Below are 21,307 nucleotides of genomic sequence, written 5' to 3'. Positions count from 1 at the left end.
CCCCACCGTCTCAGTAGGGCTTAATGGCACTTCAGGCGGTTGCTGAATTGAGCTGCTGAAAATCCATTTAGGGGACCCACAGGGTAAAGATAGAAAGGTAAACAACTGTGCTCAATTTTGGACTCAGGTGCTCTCCACAGGTGCCTTGGAAACTGTCAGATCAAGCTGTAGCCTCTCATGTAGGATTTTGTGATTCTCTTCTGGAAAAGAAGTGGTGTGGAAGGAAGGGGAAAATACTGATAGGAAATCCGTAGAAACACTAAGAGACACTTAGCCGAGTCAACAAATTCTGGAGAGGTAGTTACTCTCAGAATGAAAGTCTTGCCAGCAATCCTGAGCACAGCCAAGTCTGGGGTTTGCGACTCCTCAGTTGGGGGAAGGAGTCCCCTAATCCTGGTGACTAAGAAATAAAGAAGCCACACTGCCTTGAGCTATAGCCTGCACATCTTGAAAACACAGGCATCGGTATATGCACACACTCATACCACTCACACGAAGACACATGTAAACACACAGATTCAAACAAACATGAATGGAAATCCAAATCTGAGTACATTCAAGGGAGAGAATGGGGGCATGACTAGGTGGCTCAGTCAGTTAATCGTCTGCCTTTGGCTCAGGTCATGATCCTGGGGTCCTGGGATTGAGACCCCCACCCACATGGGGGGGGTGTCCCTGCTCAGCAGGGAGCCTGCTTCTCCCTCTGCCCTGAAGCTCCCCCGGCTTGTACACACACACATTCTCTCTCTCTCTCTCTCTCTCTCTCTCAAATAAATAAATAAAATCTGTAAACAAAACCAAACAAAAAAATCAAAGAAGAGAATGCAGGGTGGAAAGGGAATTTGAAAGCATGCCACATGAACAAGGGATGAAGGGACTAGAGATGCTTAGCCAGGAAGGAAGGACACAGTAGGGCAGGTGGGTCCCTTCAAGCACACAGAGACCTGAACTATGGAAGAAGCGCTTGAATCCTTCTGAATGAAGCCAAGAGGGAGAAGCTGTGGTTGGAATTCCAGGTGTCTGAGAGTTCTGGGAAGGGAGGTTTCAACTCGGTGTGTGACGAGGCAAGCTCTGGAGGTACAGAGACTGGTGTCTAGCTCTAGAAATATCTCCCTGGGTTTTGGTGCTGGCTCTGTCACGTGAGAGCTGAGTGATCTTAGGGAACTTCTTTATCCTCTCTGAGCCTGAGTTTCCTCTACATAAAACAGGAGGCAATAATCATACCTTCCTGGTAGATTCAAATGATCCAGGGCTTGGTGGTGCCTGTTTAAGCTTCAGGCCCCATTAAACCTGGATCCACCTCTAGAATGGTATATGGTGGCAACTAGGGTCATTGGTGTTATTTTGATGTAAGATTAGGTACTGAGACCTGCTCTCTGAACACCAGATCCACTGGACCTTTTTTCTCAAAGAGTGAGGCTCCTACTAATGAAGTGGTCTTCCTTGTAACATTTTCCCAGCTTCCTGGAAAACGGCCGGCTGGTTGGACGGTGCAAGCAAAGGTCGATGTGTACCTGTGGCTCGGCTCCACCCAACACTCCAGTGCCATGTTGGACAACTTGCCAGAAGGCTATGAAGCAGAAACGTCCTCCAAAGTGGCTGGCCCTGATCAACCCCCAGCCAACCTGCTCTACCAAGGTATGATGCCCCACTGGGCAAAGCGGTCATTACATGGCTCCTATGGACTTCTGAGAAAACAGCGAGGACGGTGGCACGCATGAGCTATTAGGCATATTCTTTTAGGATCAACTTATTAGCCTTTTAAAAATACAGTTTCTGAATTTTCTTCCTCACCTTTCAATGTCCCATCTCAAAAGAACAAAGTAAAGTCATTAAATACATCTGGAGCAAAAGTTTATGTTTTTCTACTAATGTAGAGAATGCATGCAGTTTGAGTTCCTTTGTAGACAGATTCTATAGATTGAATTTGCAATGGAAGCAGAAGATGTCTTTTAAAAACATCAGCAAGTTTTTGCTTTGATGTGATGTGTGGTGCTAGGGTTTTGACCTATAAACCACAGGCATTTGCATTTACCAGTAACAACCCAGTGGGAACTGGGTATCACTGGGGTCACTTGTGTTTCTTCAACTTGGATCTTGACATGGTCACTTTTAGAAATTTAGCATGATTTATATAATCCTTTCTTCTATGTAGATATTTTCTATGAGTGCCATTATTTACATTTTCATATAATTTAGGATTTTATTATAAATATTAATGCTTTACAGTTTCAATTTGTGTTCTGTTTCCAAATGGCTTCAATTTGCAGGATTTTCACTGCTGCATTCAGAGTAGACTGCAGTTACACCTTCACTTCAGCTGAGGATAGGTTTTGCATTGAGCCAGTGCTGGAAGCACAGGAGAACTATCCACAAGTTCTGTGTTAACACAAGACTCCTCTGATGTTGGTTGACCTTGACTGCCAGTGGACTCTAAGTGGCTCAATAGTTAGAAAAGACATGGTCCTGGGAATATTTATCCAACGGTTCAGCTCATGGCTGCTGTGCCAGTGGCAGTGCATAAAAGCAAGGAGTTCAGCCCTGTCTTTTTGGAAAATGCATAGCCCCTACTAGGTGCCAAGGATCAGGCCCTCTACTTTATACATTACATTGAATTTATTTGTCACGTCAGCCCTGGGTAGTTTCTTCATTTTACAGAGGGAGAAGGGATGTATCAGAAATGCTTAGCAATTGCCCAAGATCACGTGACTAGTGAATGATGAAGTCAGCTTCTCCAAACCCTGCTTTATTGTCCCTCTTTTCCATCCTGCCTTTAAAGAGTTTTCGTCTTTGAGTGAAAGACACCCATGTCAAGTTAGCTTGTTATTTCTGTAGATACTATCTCTAGAGATCTAAGATACCTGGACCTATTTCCTGTCCCAGCTACTAACTATTCAAAGGAGAGGAAAGATTTTTTTCCAAAGCTTTCTGATCCTCCACGGTGTGTTATTTTCATGGAGTGACCTAATAAACTTTCTCTGCCGTGCACTGGCTTTGATGGCTTTGGTTGCCCTCCACACCTACTGGAGAATTTTATTTCTTCACCCATTTTGTACTTCAGAAAATAGCCATCAACCAATAATTAATTTGCACCTGCATATGGCAGGCGCGGTGGGAAAACTAGTGGGGGATGCAGAGATGAAAGAGGGGTCATCTGGCCCTCCAGTGGGGGCAATCAGACTTGTCTCTACTAACCACAAGTGGAAAGTGAGCTATAATGCAAGAAGTGGGCCACCAAACTGTGAGAGCGAAGAGGAAGCTGACTTTATTAAGATAGTCTAAGGTACGGAGCTGGTAAGAGGCTTCAGAAAAACAAAAACCTCAACTAAATAAATGGCGCCCCCTAGAGTTGTGTGGTGTGCTGCCTGCGAAGCTGTAGCAGAGGGCTCTGAGGGATGCCAGGTGGCCCCCAGCTGCCAGCATCACAGGTCACATGACAATAATCAGTAACAGCCTCTGCAGCATCTTCACACCATTTCTTCCCATGGTTCAGGCACCATTTTTAGTCCTTAGATCTCCCATGTCAACCCTATGAAGAATTATCATTACCCCCATTTTACAGGCGAGGAAACAAGACACAGAGAAGGGTAATAACTTTGTTTGAGTCCATGCATAGATCTGTGTGACCTAAGCCTAGGGGAGGCACAGCAGGGGTGGGGGGCAGTATTTGCCCCCTTAATTTAACCAAGTAGACCTAGTCAAAGTGGTATGTGAGAGTTCCTGTATCCCAGTCCCCACATCAGTGCAAAACACTGATACCCTGAATGCAGTAAAATGTAGCCTTTGTGGGAGACAAGGAATAGGAGTGGGAAAGGGGTTAAAAAAGGAGTAAGGGGACATAAAAAATAAGAGAGGCCTTACAAATACACAGAAGCCCAGGAATATGTCAGTCAGCTCTCACTTGGGACACTCCTGCCCTCACTGAACCCTGGTCTGCACTTACCTGCACTTACTCTGCTCCTGTCCTGTCAACAGATGTGCTCACTCCCACCTTTCACATCCATGTACCCTGCTGGTTTTCTCACAGGACGCTAGTCCATGGCCTCCTGTCCCCGGGGTATAGGTGCTTGTCTTATCTGCTGCCTCCTCCCTGGAACTCCCCAAGGGCAGGGGCTGTCTTAGCCACTTCGGAATCAGTAGACCAGACTGCACCGTGTACACAGTAGGCACTCAAGATGACATCGGCTGGCTGAATGGAAGAATGGCTGAGTGGCTTACTCAAGAGCTTGCTGAAGCAAGAGTATTAGGGGATCAGCCCCCTTTCTTTCTTTTTTTTTTAAAATTTTTTATTTTTTTTATAAACATATATTTTTATCCCCAGAGGTAAAAAATTCACAGGTCTGTGAATCACCAGGTTTACACACTTCACAGCACTCACCAAAGCACATACCCTCCCCAGTGTCCATAATCCCACCCCCTTCTCCCAAACCCCCTCCCCCCAGCAACCCTCAGTTTGTTTTGTGAGATTAAGAGTCACTTATGGTTTGTCTCCCCTAGTGTCCAAAATCTATAAAGAACTTAGCAAACTCAGCCCCCTTTCTTAAACACACACACACACGAGTGCACGTGCCGGTGGAAACCAGGAAAATTATGAAAACATAAAATGTGGTGTTTTGGAGAGAGAAGGTGATTTTGGAATCTGACAGAACTGAAATCCAGGCCTTGGCATTTCATAACTCTGCAAATTTGGAAGACTTCTGCAGCCATTTGCCTCATACATCTATGGGGATAATTATACATATAATCACAGGGTTGTTATGAAGATTAAAACCCACGATGTAGTAAAAGTGCCAAGAACAATGCATGGCCCCGAAGTACCCCATAAATAGACGGCCCCTTTCCTAACTGCTTCCACTTCAGTCTCAGAGGCCGGTGATGCTCCTAGTCTGTGTCTAGGTGCACAAGGCACACAGACACTCGTTCCCACTCACTGCTGGTAAAAGCCCACTGATGCCTGTCCTTTTTCACTATTTGTCCACAGCCCGGCATGTCTTTCAGCTGAGAGCTCACATGTACCAAGCCCGGGGCCTCATCGCAGCCGACAGCAATGGACTCTCAGACCCCTTTGCCAAGGTCACGTTCCTTTCCCACTGCCAGACCACAAAGGTAACCAGGGAAGCCTGCCTATCTTCTTCCCGCAGCCCACAGCTGACGCGCAGTAGAGCCCAGCAAAGGGAAAAGCAGGGGCATGTTGTCTCTGGGGATGCAGGTTTTCAGCCTCCAAAGCACATGTGCAAGGAAGGACTGACACGGGGCAGGTCTCTTGTTCCAATGTGACCCAAGGTCTTATAGCCAAGAAAGGAAGTCCCCACGATGAAGGAAGGGTGTGAAGAAAGAAGGATGAAGAGGAGAAGTGACAGCTGGCATATGTGAGTGCCTGCTGAAGTGCTGGGCACGAGGCCAAGGTCAGAGGGAGACAAACACATGAGAAAACTGCACACAGACATGGCAGCGGGAGGCTTATGATCCAACCTTTGTGAAGGTCTCAGTGCAGAGGAACGTTTTCCAGCTTTGTGGTCAGGAAGCCCTAGAATTTGCATCATTGCTTTCTACTTATCAGCTGGGGGACTCTGCATGCTTTCAACTGTGCAATACAGTGTCTCTTTCTGGAAAACACTAATTCCTAGTGGGTGTTGTGAGGATCAAAGCAGTTGGGTCTACATTGGTTTCCTCTGGGCTCTCCTGCTTTCCTGTACACTGAGTGCTGGAAAGTGGAGGGGTCTCTAATCTGCGGGCATCCAGTAGGACAATTTTCCCATTAGATCATAATATCCAAGGACTCCATTCTCTGAGGCTTCAGTGCTCTGAGGAGAGGCCACAAGGAATTCACCCATCTCCAAGTGTTAAGACAAACACCAAGGACCCAAAGAGAGCTAAGTAGTTCATCTACTCTCTGACTGCATTTACTCATCAGCCCCACATCTGTCATCTAAAAACAGGGCTATGTGAAGAAGCGCAAAGTTAAGTGTGTAAAGTGATGGATGAATGGTGGCCATTACATCGGCTAATGGTGCACAGGCGGACATGTCTCTCCAAAGTGAGACCCGTGACCTGGGAGATCGAGTGATTTGTGACATGTAGACCTAGCTCATAGTGAATCGTCATCTCATGCATTTCTCCAGCCAGCCCCCTGCAGAGTACTTGCTCTGTGACAGCTCCGTGCTGGGCTTGGGGGCTGCACCATGGAAAATCCCATACTGCGAGGTTAGACCAAGTCTTCCAAGAGCCGTGTGGAGAGAGGTTAGTTCAGTCTGAGGTGGGGAGGTGAGAGAGATCTCAGAAGGAAGCTGTCTGCATCCTCGCTTAGTGAAGGAGCGTGAAAACCCCTGAAGCATAAAGGCTCGAGACTAGTTTCTCTTCTCTGTGTTTTGAGAGGTGGTGATAGCTCAGTGATTAAGAGCATGGACTCTGGAACCACATTGTTTGGGTTCGGATCCAAGCTCTTGAAGCAAAGCCCTCATGATGATGACTTTGTGTACGCTTTCTAGAGCGTAAACCACCCAGGACAGTGCCTTGCTTGTAACAACTTCTATGGGACGCCTTATTATTCTTGTCATTGAGGCATCCCAGCAGATGCAAGGAGGATTCTCAAGGGGTGAACCCCTGGATCCTTCCTTCACCAGCTGCAAAAACATGGGGTTCCAGGCGCTGGTGATCTCAGGGCCCTGAATGGGGAAGGGGTTTGAGTGATCTCACTGGGCTAGGATCATCTTCCTATTTTTGCATCTCTATCCAGTACCTTCATTTGACTTGGACTCCTATCTCAAAGGAACAAATGGCATTTATCAAATAATCACTTGAAAGGGAAAACAACTTCCTGTTGAGCCCTGAGCTTTGCCACTATACTGTTGAGCCAAGTATCTAATTTTTGTTAATAATAATAGCTGCCAGTTATTAAAAGCTCCCAATGCATCAGGAATCTTGCTAAGCATTTTCTTTTTTTTTTGAATTATTAATTTTTTATTTTTTATAAACATATATATTTTTTTTTTAATTTTTTTTTTTTATTTTTTATTTTTTATAAACATATATTTTTTATATACATATATTTTTATCCCCAGGGGTACAGGTCTGTGAATCACCAGGTTTACACACTTCACAGCACTCACCAAAGCACATACCCTCCCCAATGTCCATAATCCCCTCTTAATCACTGAGCTATCACCACCTCAGTTTGTTTTTGCTAAGCATTTTCTATGCATTGTTTACTACATCTCACTGCAGTCTAAAGGTGGATGTTATTAGTGTCCCCATTCTGCAGATGAGAAGGTAAGGCTTAGGGACCTGATAGGTCCATTCTGCAGATGAGAAGATAAGGCTTAGGGACCGGATAGGTAAAAGGTAATAGAGCCAAGATGGAAACCCACATTGGTGCAGTTCCGATCCCACTTTGCTTAACCACTCTGTTTCTATTTTGGTAAGCAATGGTTCTGGTTTCCCTCTGCTTCAGTGTTGTGCTGCCTCAGAGTGTGTGTGTGTGACATGTCCCACACTGCACTCTTCTTGATGGAGAAACTGAGCCTGGAGCCCCTGTAGTCCTATCTGAGCTCCACCGTTCACCTGGTAGCACCTGCCTGAACTGACCCCCCCACCCCGGCGTTCAGAGGGAGCGGTCTGAGCAGGGCTGGTCTTGCAGCCAGTCCTCTCTAAAGTGACAGCATGATCGGAAAGATGTCAGTGTTCCAAGACTCATTGTTTATGCACCACACCCAGTGCTCCATGCAGTACATGCCCTCCTGGATATCCACCACCAGGCTCACCCATCCCCCTCCCCTCCAAAACCCTCAGTTTGTTTCTCAAAGTCCACAGTTTCTCATGCTTTGTCTCTCCCTCTGATATCCCCCAACTCACTTTTCCTTTCCTTCTCCGGATGTCCTCCATGTTATTCCTTACCCTCCACAAGTAAGTGAAATCACAGGATAATTGACTCTCTCTGCTTGACTTATTTCACTCAGCATAATCTCTTCCAGTCCCATCCATGCTGATACAAAAGCTGGGTATTCATCCTTTCTGACAGAGGCATAATATTCCATTGTATATATGGACCATTAACTTCTTTATCCATTTATCTGTTGAAAGGACATCTTGGCTCTTTCCACAGTTTGGGGACTGTGGCCATTGCTGCTATGAACATTGTGGTACATATGGCCTGTCTTTTCACCAAATCTGTATCTTTGGGGTAAATACCCAGTAGTGCCATTGCCGGGTCATAGGGAAGCTCTATTTTTAATTTCTTAAGGAATCTCCACACTGTTTTCCAAAGTGGTTGCACCAACTTGCATTCCCACCAACAGTGTAAGAGGGTTCCCCTTTCTCCACATCCTCTCCAACACTTGTTTCTCATCCTGTTAATTTTGACCATCCAGGTTCTTAACCAATGATGCAGACAGTTGTCCGCTGTTCTTTGGTTTCTCCATCTGTAGGATGGACACAGTCAATTACCAATGCCAGTTTGCTCTCTCAGAAAAAAGATGTCATGCAAAATGGTGAAGGTTATTTTGAAGACTCTGGTTAGTTCTACACAGTCAAATAAATATGTACAGTAGAGTGGAATGCCAGAGAAAGAATAGTAGAGGTAAACCCCACTTTTGAGTACTTGATGACAAAATTTTATTTGTTCATAAAATAAGCGAGTAATCATTAGATCTTCCTCACCCCCGATGTGCATTTCCATAAAATGGAAAGAGTATTCACATCTACGTGGTGAGGTTGGATGAGGTTAGCAGCCTGGGCTTCGGTGCCAGAGGATGCAGGTAAAATCCTAGTTCTGCCACTTGCTGACTCCGAACAAAGTGAGCCCTGGTTTCCTGATCTAGAAGATGTGAGCAGATAACCGTCCACCTCCCAGAGTGGCTGTGAAGTCTGGATGAGACGGTGCATCCCGGGGCAACAACTGGCACGTAATGCTCAATGGAGGGTAGCGTGGGTTACCAGCACTGCACTGCCGGGAGGCTTGAGTTGAAATTATGGACACAAATAAAGTGTCAATCATTACAAGGGCTCTACTCATGAGCTCGAAGCGCTACGGGACAAGGATTCTGCACCCCCTCGTGTCTAGCACACAGCGGCAGTACATCGGTCTGTGTTGTGGCCTGGATGTTAAGGAGCTGAACGAGGAATCTTCTCTTTGCCCTCCACCAGGAACTGTGGCATGAAGGCACCCCCCCACCCGCCCGCCTCCAGCCCTATTTAATAATCTTTTGCTTTTCTTTCGGCCCCACCTTCTAGGTCATTTCCCAGACCCTGTCACCCACCTGGAACCAGATGCTGCTGTTCAACAACCTGGTGCTGCACGGAGACCAGAAAGAACTGGCAGAGTCCCCACCTTCGGTGGTGGTGGAGCTCTACGACAGTGACGCGGTGGTGAGTGTCGCAGGCGGTGCCCACTGGGCCACAGTCCACTGATGTACTTTGTCTAACCAGCCTGGGACTGCTCAGGACCTGACCAGTGCCCAGATGCCATTCTGACCTCGGAAAACAATGATTTGAAATGGGAACAGGATAGGATGCGGGTCTCACAACTTCAGTCTGCACACACTTCTTCAGGAACAGCATACTGGTGTGACATCCCCTGCGGTTGTGCTCATCCTCCGGCCCTGTCCTATTGCCGCTCAGTAAAAATGCTCACTAAGAGTGTCCAGGCCGCAGGGACCTGGGTGGCTCTGTAGGTTGAGCATCTGCCTTTGGTTCAGGTCATGATCTGAAGGTGTTGGGATCCAGCCCCGTGTCCAGGCTCCCTGCTCAGTTTGAAGTCTGCTCCTCCCTCTACCGCTCCCTCCACTTGTACACGTTCTCTCTCTCTCTCTCTGTCTCTCATTCTCTCTCAAATAAATAAATAAATAAATAAATAAATAAATAAAATCTTAAAAAAGAAATAAAAGTCCAGGCCTCTTGAAACCTGGAGATGTTTATTGACCTCCCTTGCCTGGAGGTATCATCACCAATTCAGCCCTTGTAGCTGGGTCTTGTTTTCTCTCGGTTTTGCTGCCAAGCCCATGTCTGTTATGATGTTAACCAAAACTTTTCCTCTCCAAGTTGTCTGTATTCCATACTACGTACATTCAAAATCTTACGGGAGGACTTTTTTATTGTTTAATTACAAAGATAAACCTCCTTCTTCTTCTTTTGGATTTTACTTTTTTCCTTCTTTTTTACATTAAATAAGTCTAAGATAAAAAGGCAAAGTCTTATTTATTTTCTTTGATGTCTGCCCCCCCATGGGAGGTTGCAGAAGCACAAATATATTAAACACAATAGTTGTTCCAAGAAGGCTTCCTAAATCCTCCTCACCTCTTCAAGCATGCTGGCAGCTCTGACCGTGATTCAAGGTCAGAAGGAAATGAAGATGTGAGAATTGTAGAAGAGGAGCAGGGATCTTGGACAGCATGCTCTCTTGTTTCCTGGGGAAGGAACCAGCGACCCAGGGAAGTCAAATGCCTTGTTCAAGGTCATAGGTAGCTCTAGGCAGAGCCAGAACTTGAACCTCACCTCCTGTGTCCCTCCTTTCTTGTACACGGGGAGTAGCTGGCATGGCTCTATCCATTTAGACATACTCATCCTGCTTTTCCATGTCACTCTCTCTGCACCCTGTTCCTCCAGCTATAAATCAGAGTTATAAATTGTACATAACTATGAGTTCTACAGTTGTACATATAGATTTTCTGTAAAGACAGCCACAAAATAAATAACTTTAAATTGTGTTGCTAACAAAATGATTCCCACTCTAAGTATTTTTGTATTTGAAAACCAGTAACAATAATCAAGCATTTTGGCAAACTCCTAAACCACCTGCTGTACTACGTGGGTTTCTCTTTGTTTTCAGACCTCCTCCTGATCCTCATTCTACTGACTACCCTCCTGGGCCCCACCCGAGCCAGACCCTTCCCAGGAAAACAAGCCTACATTCTCAGGTCAAAACCAAAAGGAAATGTAGGAGAGAAAAAAAAAAATACATGGAAACTTTGTATTTTCTTCCTGGAGAGATACATGTAGACACGCTTAAGGTTCTGTTTACCCCTGAGGGCTGCAGCTAGGCCAGGCCCACAGCCCTGGGGTGGTAATCAGATGATTACACTCTGACTGTGCCGGAATATGGCTCCGGTCTAGAACTTTCTCTCATTATCCAGTGGCTTGTAACCCTCATTAGGACCTGCTGCCTCTCTAAGCAATGAGTTTATATTCGGCAAATTAGCTCGGGTTTAAGTTTATACTCTTATGTGCCCAGGGCAATTTTACTTAATTATTCCTGACTAAGATCATGGACGAAATAGTTAGACAGCAGACCACTCGCACCCAGGATAGCATCATGTCTATCCTGGGAGAGATAGTTCTGACCCCACCAGCGGATACCAGCAGGCAGGCTTTGTTTTAATGTCAAGCTAATCCTCTAAAACAGTCATAAAATCACCAAATAATCATTTGTTGAAACGAAACCCCATTCCACCTCAACCAAGGTTCTGTCTACAGCCAGGAACGCAAGTGCTGGTTTGAGTCCCAAGGCAATGAAGCAAGGCAGCTGCAAAACCCTGCCAGCCGCTGACTGTGGGCGCTGTCCTTGTACTTTGGAAGTCATTAATCCAACAGCTTTCACTCCATAAAATGTAATGAGTACCTGCCCTGGGCTGGGGGACACAGCAGGGAGTAAAACAGGCAATGCTGCCATTCCTGAGATAAAGGGGGAGGCTGCCCCATGCTCCAGCCCCATGCGGCTCCTGGAGGAAGGCAGCCCCATGCTCCGGGGGGCAGGTGTGGGGAGAGGCAGGAGAAGGTGGTCTCCCATAGTTCTGAAGGAAACTAGAGGCCCATATGCATATGTACATACAAAAATATTTCAATGGCCTCTTTTATTACCAAGAAAAATCACTTGACTATACTGACCTTCATCATCACCATCATCATCATATTACCATGTATTGAGCGCTCACTGTACACCAGTCGCTGTGCAAAAGCACATACATCATTAAGTCCATCCCCATGGCCCCAGTAACAGGCATTATTTTGAATCCCTTTTAAGACATGAGGCTCAAAAAAGTTGAGTCAATGGCCCAAGGCCATAGAGCTAGAAGGCAGCAGATATGGGAGCATGGACACCGATTTGCCTGGACTCCAAGGCTTTTGTGTTCCCTGATCCAATGGTCTCCTGGCCCGGAGAGCTTTTGGAATGTTTAGTGCCACCTTTTTTCTTCTTTTTCCCTTCAAGTCTACCCTAGAGGATTATTTTAACTTAATTCCATTGAGCTCTGTATGTTGAGAAAAGAGATAACCCCTAAAAGCCTTGGGCCTGGAAGTTTTCCTTGGGAGCCCACAGGCATTCCTCTGCACGCCCCCTCCACGCCCCGCCTTGGTCAGGATAAAGGTGCTTGGCCGAAGAAGAGAGGGAGTTAGCAACAAGAGGGAGACGCTGAAGCGGACAGTTTTGTCGCGATTACTTTTAAAAGTGCACTGACGCAGGTCAGTACAAGGTAGGTAACCATCAGGGACAAATTCCTTTCTTCTCTGCCCTAGGGGAAGCCAGAATATTTGGGTGCCACCGTGGTTGCTCCTGTTGTACATCTGGCTGACCAGGACTATGAGCCACCCAGGCTCTCCTATCACCCCATCTTTTGTGGGAGCCTCTCCGGAGGGGACCTCCTTGCTGTGTTCGAACTGCTACAGGTAAGCAGACCGGAAGTGTCATCTGCATTAGAATCCACCTCGTCTTCCTGGCCAGAGATGCGGCCTCGCTGTACTCGGTCGCTGCCTGCTGCCCTGGGTCTGGAGATGTCTCCTTCTCGGGATCTGGGAACTGCCACTTCAGAGTTCAGGTGACACAGGCTATTTCTAGAGCCCCTGTGCTGTAGGACAGAGCCCCAGGATGAAAGAGCTTGTGGGTTTGGTCAGCAGTGCCTGAGCAGCCCTGTGTGCATGTCCTGGAGCTCACACAGGCCGTGAGAAGCTATGGGGGAAGAAGGGAGCAAACTTGTGGCACATGCCACGCATGACGCTTGCTGGCTCACATAACTTTCATCACACAGACCTCCCTCAAAATGATTCCCATTTTCCAGATTGTAAACCAAGGTTTGGTGCAGTTGACTGACCTACCTCACCCTGCAGCTCAGAGCTGAACTGAGACCTTTAAAGCCGTTTGCTTCTTACACTGCATCACGCAGTTTCCTGAAGATGGGGAGCTCTTAATCGGTCCCATTAAGACACAGGGGAATTTCTGAACGTGTGCCTCAGAAGACTTTTCTAGAAAGCAGAGACAGGATACTGGGGAGGGAAACAGAGACTCTCTGACTGTCCAGTAGAAAACCAAATGGGACATGGATGTGGGAAAAGAGGTGACCAAGGTAGGGTCTGCATCAGAGACTACTGTGTTCACTGAGGCAGGAGGCACTTTATGTTTGGGTCCAATCAATTCCTCTCTCCAGGTAAGCCTGTTTCTCAGATACCCCATTTTAAAAAAATTCACTTGGTAGAGAAACTAGAAGGCAAGCACTCCTGACACATTGGAAGGAGGGAGAGGAAGGTGACAGAGTCAGAACTCATGGGTGTGGATCTCATTTCCACCACTTACAGACTTACAGTGTGTGACCTTGCAGGAGCTACCTAATCTCTGTTTCACCTGCCAAACAGGGATGAGATCAGTCTACCGAAAGTGCCTGCCATGGAATAGACAGTCAACAAATACTACCTATGTTATTAGCAGTGGCAGTATGCCACAGAGTATTAGAGCAAAATGTCTGGCCCAACCTATTATTAAAGGTGAAGAAACTGAACGGGTAACAGAGAAGTAATGACTTGCTTAACATGGCAGGCCAGGGCCCAGAGTCCAGCTATACTGATCGATTCCCCTGATGGCTGAGAGGCTGGCAAGTGTAAAGGGGCAGGGAATCTGAGAGTGCCTTTAAAGAAGGTCAATATCGAGAATAGGAACCTTTCCCCAAAGTGTGCTTCTTGGAACACCAGTCCAAAGATAGGGCAAAGAAAGCTTAAGAAATGCTTCACCTTCCATAATCCAATTTGCTTTTCAGTGGTCTTCTTTCTAAAGTTGCTTTTCATTTCTGGCAAGTGATCCTCCTTTACTTGGCAACATAGTTCCCCCCCCCCCTTTTTTTTTTTTAAAGATTTTATTTATTTGTCAGAGAGAGAGGGAGAGAGAGCGAGTACAGGCGGACAGAATGGCAGGCAGAGGCAGAGGGAGAAGCAGGCTCCCTGCCGAGCAAGGAGCCCGATGCGGGACTCGATCCCAGGACGCTGGGATCATGACCTGAGCCAAAGGCAGCTGCTTAACCAACTGAGCCACCCAGGCGTCCCCATAGTTCCCTTTTTAAAAACAAAACGATACCTGATGAAAATGTTCGCTGGGTAATAGTACAGATGATCAATGTGGTAGAAGAACCGCTGGTTGGGAAAACTACGTCTAGGGCAAGGCTCCCGTTTCACGCGTCAGGAAGCTGGGGCTCAGGGCTGACTGACTGGGATTCAATCAGCTGCTCTTTAGCAACAGGAAGCTGCCTGCCCCCTCTGATCCTGAGTCCCCTAGTCCCGCAGTGAGGGGCTGGGTGACTGGTGCCTACAGGCTTCCTAAGGGATGGCTCTCTGGATTCCATGGTCTTCTCTCCCTCCACGCTGAGGGTGCCCCCTCACCCCCAATCCACTGCTGAGGGTACCCCTCCCTCCCTTCAACCTAAGGATCCTCCTTCCTCCCTTTAAGCTGAGAGTACCCCACCCCACTCCCTTCATACTGAGGGACCCCCCTCCTCTCTCTCCCTCTTTCCTTCTACACTGACGGTCTCCCCTGACCTCCTCCCTCCATTGCTGAGAGCACGCCCTCCCCCCACCCTCCATGCTGAGTGTCCCTCCTCCCCCCTCACTGCTTAGGGTACCCAGAGATCTTCCTGACAGCAGCGTTAATTGTCAGAGGTGAGCAGCCCAGGAGACAGGATTCATTAGGGTTTCATTAGGACTTCTCATTTGATTGCTTGTTCAAAAAGTAATTTGATCATCAGCGTGACAATCTTAGTATGTGGATCTTTTACGTGCTGAGAAGACAAGACCTGGAAAATGCCTTCATTTGTCACCAGCTGCTCTCAGTTTTCATCTGTGTCTGATTTGCTTCAGCCTCTCCACCTCCATTACTGAAATGCTTCTCTGTCTCCGAAGGATTTAGTAACTCCACTCTTCTGTGTCCAGACAGAATGCATTGTCTCCTCTTCCCTTTCGTACCCAAGCCAGCGGGCCCTCTCTCTGCCTAGTACTGGTGCAGAGGAATGTTTCTGGAGGTAAGAAGCAGGGTAAGAAGAGGAGGAGAGTGGAGTGGGCCGGCTTGTCTTCTGGAAGGAATGTGGAGGGATGACGTGAACAAGAAAAGGGTAAGAAGCTAGAAGACCAGGAAAGAGGCCAATGCAAGGCTCCTGAAGAGAAATATGGCAGCAGGGAAGATTTTTGAAGGCAGTTTTTTTAAGGTGGGACTATTTCACTCATTCACTCATGCAGTCAAACAAATATCATTGAGTGTACACTGTGTCAGGCATATTCTTAAGAATTCATCAGTGAGGGGTGCCTGGGTGGCTCAATCAGTTAAACATCTGCCTCCGGCTTGCTCACAATCCTGGAGTCTTGGGATCAAGCCCCGAGGCAGGCTCCCTACTCAGCGGGAAGCCTGCTTCTCCTTCTACCCCTCCCACCCAGTAGTGCTCTCTCTCTCAAATAAAAAAAATAAATAAAATCTTTTAAAAAATAAAAAGAATTCATCAGTAAATAAAACAGGCAAAACTTCCCACCCTCCTGAAACTTATATTCTAATGAGGAGAAGATCAGAGTTTACTATGTAAATTATAATGGAACAGTGGTGTGATACACTCTAAGAAGAAAAGGTGAGATGTGGAGTGGACATGTGTGTGTTGGGGGAGGGGGCAGGTCGACATTTGAGGGAGGCCTCACTGATAAAGTGGTATTGAAGTCAAGACCTGAAGGGAAGAAGTGAGTTGACCGTGCTGGTATCTGGGCACAGAGCTTTCGATGCAGTAGGAGTAGCAAATTCCAGGCCCTGAGGCCTGGGTATGCCTAGCGTGTTCAAGGACCAGCAAGGACACCAGTGTGTCTAGAGCATAGTATAGATTGAGTCAGAGGAAAAAAGATTATGTGGGGCACTGTAAGGAGTTTGGCTTTTATTCTATAAAAGATGAGAAGCCAAGAGAAGATTTTGAGCCTAATGTCTGACTTATGTTGAAAATCATGGATGATATATTGGGTATACACTAAAGGAGCCCAAGGGGAGAAACAAAGGGGATACAAGGAAGTCAACTGGGAGGCTTTTCAGGTAATCCAGATTGGAGAACTGGAACTTGGATCAAGAGTGTAGCCAAGGAAAAGTATTCTGGTAGAGTCCACAGGATTGGCTGATGGATTGGAAGTGGGGTGTGAGATTCATCTCCATGTCACACATGGAAGCCAACAATAATAGACACACATAGTAGACTCTCAATACAGTATTTTCAAACATGTCTCGCTCATTCACAAAAATATGTAGACAAAATATGAACGTAGGGTGGTAATGTTTTCCTTGTGAGAGGATTTAAATTTGCTTCTGATGTAGTTTGGGGCACTAGCAATCCTAGCTCACCTGAATCCAAGATGGCGAGAAGTGGAGTTTCTACCTTTCTGCCTCCAGTAGACACTTACTCCTAGGGAACTTACATGTGCTAGAAAGTGTGCCAGGTGACTTGCATACTGTCTCGGCCATTCTTCACAGCAGCCTATGAATTAGATACCTTGATCTTCACTTTACAAATGACAGAACTGAGACTCAGAGACACTGAGCAAATTTTCAACTAGCAAGCAATGGAGCCCTGGGTTGTGCTACCCATGGCACCAAAGAAGAGGGGTAACACAAATGTAAGTGATGGGCTTAGGGACACAGAGGATGCAAAAGACTTCTGAGCATTAGTAAATTTTCAGATGAGCAGGCATGGGAGTAGAGTCATGCATGACCCTGAGAGTGGCACCTCTCTAAATTTTGCACCCTAGGTCCTCATGCTGGCCCTGCATCTGGACCTCCTTTGAGGTCCTGATCTATTGTCTCCACTGGGATTTTAGAGCAATTGGCTTTTGGACCAACCTATTTGACCCACCTCTGATGCTCACCCTCCTGCCTTTGTAACTGTTCTTTTTCTTCTTCTGGTCCGTGTGCCAAGTAACTACACACCAGGCAGATCTGTAAGCTAGCAGCTGACCCATTTCCCTGTATAAATGTCTACTCTTGGCTGGGAGCAATCATTCAGCCTCCACCACGACACAGAGCCCTTCAGGGTCTGAGTTGAGTTCAATGGCATCTGTCAGGCACCATGGGACAAAGTTTCTTCAGGACATTTCCTGGTGGCCCCAGAATGAAGAAATATGTGGTACTTTTATAAAAGTCCAACCAAGGGCACCAATCTGTGCCATGACCATAGCTGTTTTGTGGATTTCCCTCCAGAGCTAGAGGAGCAGTTAGCTTTCTCAGGGAGGCGAGGTTTGGCAAACTGAATTGCTCAGGCAGGGCAGTACTGAGTGTGTGTCCTCTTGGTTTCCAGAGCCTTTATCTGATCTGGTTCTGCATCTTCATTGTCTCCAGCTCTTTGGTGTTCAAAGCATCTGCTGTCTTCTTTGTCTGAGCTTTTCTGTAATTAGCTTAACCGCATCTGTCATTGCCTGCTAGAAGATGTTTGTGAAAATGAAATGGTGATATGTTTGTGCTTTGCCTGTTTTGAGGAGCAATTAAGCTTTTTTTGAGCATATGGAGCTAATGTGTCAGTCAGCCAATAAACATTTATAAAGAATCCACTGGACTGGAAAACTGCTTGAGGGGCTTAGAGAATGAATGAAGTAAACAGAGCTTCCTCCTGGTTAAGTCAGACAGACGTGCCCAGTGCATCTTGCTCTCAAGGGGCTTGAGAGGTAATCTGGCCCAATATTTGGGGCCCAAAGTGGGGAAGGGACTCATACAGAGTCACACATTGGGGCCTGGTTTCTGGGCTCAGACCCCTAATTTCTGCATCAAGCTTCCAAGAGAGGACACACTACATTCCAGGTACCGAAGTGTAGGAGAACCACCACAGTGATTGGGGTCAAATCAGGGACAGCTTTTTGGAAGATGTGCACAGTGAGCCAGGCCTTGAAGGCAGTGTGGGGTGGCCTTTGTAGACTTGCCAAACCCTTTGTATGAGATTTCAGTGAGGCACAGGAATTATCCTCCTGCTGTTTCTGTATCTTCCAAATGCACAGAAAATGATATCTTTTCATTCTGGAGGTCTGTCTTCTAAAGACTTTGTTTCTGTTTCACTAATGAAAATGTAATCTCTATTTGAATAAACACAAATCTCTTGGGGCACCTGGGTGGCTCAGTCAGTTAAGCGTCTGTCTTCAGTTCAGGTCATGATCCCAGGGTCCTGGGATTGAGCTCTGCATTGGACTCTGTGCTCAGCATGGAGTCTGCTTGTCCATTGCCCTCAGCTCCTACCCCCCATCCTACTCATGTTTTCTCTGACTCAAATAAATTTTAAAAAATCTTTTAAAAAATAAATGCAAATCTCTTTTGTTGTAGTGAGTAATGGGGGTGTAGCTAAGCCTCAGAGCTCAGAACCAGATCAGAGCCCTTCTCCATGCCTCTGCTGTCATTCCAGTGTGGGGACCTCACAAGTCCTCAGCTTGTGAGGACCCGCCTGTCTTTTCTTCTCCTCTGTATTGTGAGCTTACTGAAAGCTTATTAAGCTATTAACTTTGTGGTACATTGTAAGTGCTCACTAAGTGTTGGTTACCCTTGTGAATGTATCAGTGAATCAATATTTGTCAATGAATAAATCATTAAGTGTGGTAAAATGCACTGTCTTAGCTATAATTTAAGCTGGAAACATTAGTTTTGTTAAGTGGATGTCCTATGGATGAGGTGGTTGCTTGGCGGCACTGGTCTTCCTTGTCTCTCCCCCACCTTCTAATGAGCACTTGTTCTGTTTGGTAGGTCCCTTCGTCTGGGCTGCAAGGGCTCCCTCCCATTGACCCACCAGATGTCGCTCAGATCTACCCAGTTCCTGCCAACATTCGGCCAGTGCTGAGTAAATACCGAGTAGAGGTATGGTGCAGGCGAGGACGGAGTTATTCTTTGGGGCTAAGGGCAATGGTACACTGCCACACCTGCCTGCATTGTCTGAGGGGGTTGCAGGGTGGAACTTAGGCATAGCTGATAGGACGGGGCCCTCAGGGAGTTGCATGGTCCCATCCCAGAAGAACATTCTTTAGCTCCCTGGCAGCACATTTGACTTGCCACACCCACACCAGGGCCCGCATGTCTGCTGCTCCCTGGGTCTCTGAGTGATCACGCTCTGCTGGTCCTTTCATCAGGTCCTCTTCTGGGGAGTTCGAGAAATGAAGAAGGTGCAGCTACTCTCTGTGGATCGCCCTCAGGTCCTCATCGAGTGTGGAGGACGAGGAGTCAAGTCTTGTGTGATCCAGAGCTACAAGAACAACCCGAACTTCAGTGTCCAGGCAGATGCTTTTGAAGTGGTACAGACTCTGTTTCTCCTGTACACTCATCCCCTTCATTTCCACAGATGAGATGCCCTCCCTCATTCACTTGGCTTGGGGAAATGCTTTTGAGTTTTGGGTGTCCCTTATCTACAACAAAGAACAGTGTATTTGGGTGAAAAGTGAGAATCTCAGAATGGGACAAAACAGACTTTAGTTATTGCTGTTGGGTTGTCTTGTTTTTAAAGGTTCTGTAAATCAAAGCAAGTGGACAAAGGTTCCCAAAATTTGGCCCCCAATTCATCAGCATTAACTTCTTCTGGGAACTTGTTAGAAATGCAGATTCTCAGGCTCTGCCCCAGTTCTGCCAAATCAGAAACTGCTAGGTGTTGGGGCCCAGACCCCTCTGGCTTAACAAGACCTTCAGGTGATTCTGATGCATGCTAAAGTTTGTGAACCACTGACCTAAAATGAAAGTTACTTTAGTGATTAGATTTTTTAAAAAATTATTTATATGTAGCATGTCAGTGGCTTACATGCAACCTTATGTTTCTAAAGTGATTTTTTTTTGACACCTGAGCTTCTGTTTATTTCAATATTTCAACACACATTTTTGTGTTCTGATCTGGAACTAACTGAAGAAAGCTTGCTTTATGCAACACTGTCAGTTCCAATGGATACATCTCCTAAATTAGCAGAAAGTGGAATTAAAGAATGTGTATGATGTTCGCAAACCTGTTACACTGGGCATTGTTGAGTCTCTGGGGCCACCAGGGAACGTGAGAGGGAAGATACTGGCCCCTTACCCTCAGCTCCATTTTTAATGTATCCACTTTCATCAGTTTTCTGTCTTGGACTTGGACAGTGTTCAGTTGAATAGGCAGTCTATGATTTTTGCAATTTACACGTGGGATGACTTATTAGTGTCATGCCTCATATTATAGCTACTTATTCCCTGGCTTGGAAGGCAATGTCCCAGACTTCTGGTCAACTGCAGGGGTGACCTGGAGGGACAGAATGACAAGGCAGGGACAGAGAGAGGATGGAAACCTGGCTTGCTTTGCTCCTGTCCCTAAAGAGGTCAGTAGGGTACCAGCAGTTGGGTTCAGCCCAGGCAGCACTCCCCTTTTCACTCTTGCCTCTCTTCCCAGGAGCTGCCTGAGAATGAGCTTCTGCACCCGCCCCTGAGCATCTGTGTGGTGGACTGGCGAGCTTTCGGGAGGAGCACCCTGGTGGGCACCTATACCATCAACTGCTTGAAGCAGTTTTTGTGCAAATCCAAGGAGCCCCTGGTCCTCACCTGCCAGGTGGTTGGAACCCAAGTCGAGCAGGGTAGGAAGCACCTTCTAGATTCTGGAGCTTCAGACTACAAAGCTGTCGTGCCTGCAGGGCCTGCTAGGGGAACCCACAGGAAGAGGGTGCCCCATGGTCAAGTGGAGCTTCCTGAAGAATTTCTCCTGCAATCCCTTCAGCTTCTTGAGCTGCTGGATTCTGACTCTAAGAATGACATTAGGGTCAGCTCCTCTAAGAAGGCTTCCATGAATATGACTCCAGCTTTCTTCCGCCTCCACTTCCTGATGTTTTTCTTTGTTTGATGTTATTTCGATTTGTTCCCTTTTGGATCTCAGGAACAGAGTGGAGTTAACTGCACTTCTCTGTTCATGCTGTGTAGTCATCTCTGGTCTGGTCAAGGCTTCTGTCTCATACTGACTGCCCTCCTGTTCCTTACTCCCCATCCCTACTCCTACCCCTTACCAACTACAGGCCCCACCCTGTCTCTCTTTGTAAAATTCAATCCGTTTAAATTACATATATATGATGCTGT

General features: G+C 46.7%; 1 protein-coding gene across 2 annotated transcripts in view; it reads left to right on the top strand.

The window, feature by feature from the left end:
* Positions 1 to 21,307, top strand: part of FER1L6 (fer-1 like family member 6) — a 159,123-nt gene that overhangs the window by 95,028 nt on the left and 42,788 nt on the right. For both annotated transcript variants that reach the window (XM_059165676.1, XM_059165678.1), the window contains exons 19-25: positions 1,461 to 1,638; positions 4,982 to 5,106; positions 9,229 to 9,363; positions 12,505 to 12,654; positions 18,980 to 19,090; positions 19,360 to 19,521; positions 20,634 to 20,814. In XM_059165676.1, the coding sequence (XP_059021659.1) occupies positions 1,461 to 1,638; positions 4,982 to 5,106; positions 9,229 to 9,363; positions 12,505 to 12,654; positions 18,980 to 19,090; positions 19,360 to 19,521; positions 20,634 to 20,814 (1,042 nt within the window). The remainder of the gene's footprint in view (positions 1 to 1,460; positions 1,639 to 4,981; positions 5,107 to 9,228; positions 9,364 to 12,504; positions 12,655 to 18,979; positions 19,091 to 19,359; positions 19,522 to 20,633; positions 20,815 to 21,307) is intronic.

Source organism: Mustela lutreola, chromosome 3 (genome assembly GCF_030435805.1).
Source record: "Mustela lutreola isolate mMusLut2 chromosome 3, mMusLut2.pri, whole genome shotgun sequence".
Taxonomy (NCBI): domain Eukaryota; kingdom Metazoa; phylum Chordata; class Mammalia; order Carnivora; family Mustelidae; genus Mustela; species Mustela lutreola.
Note: the sequence above shows the minus strand (reverse complement) of the source record. Positions and strands in the feature narration are given on the sequence as shown.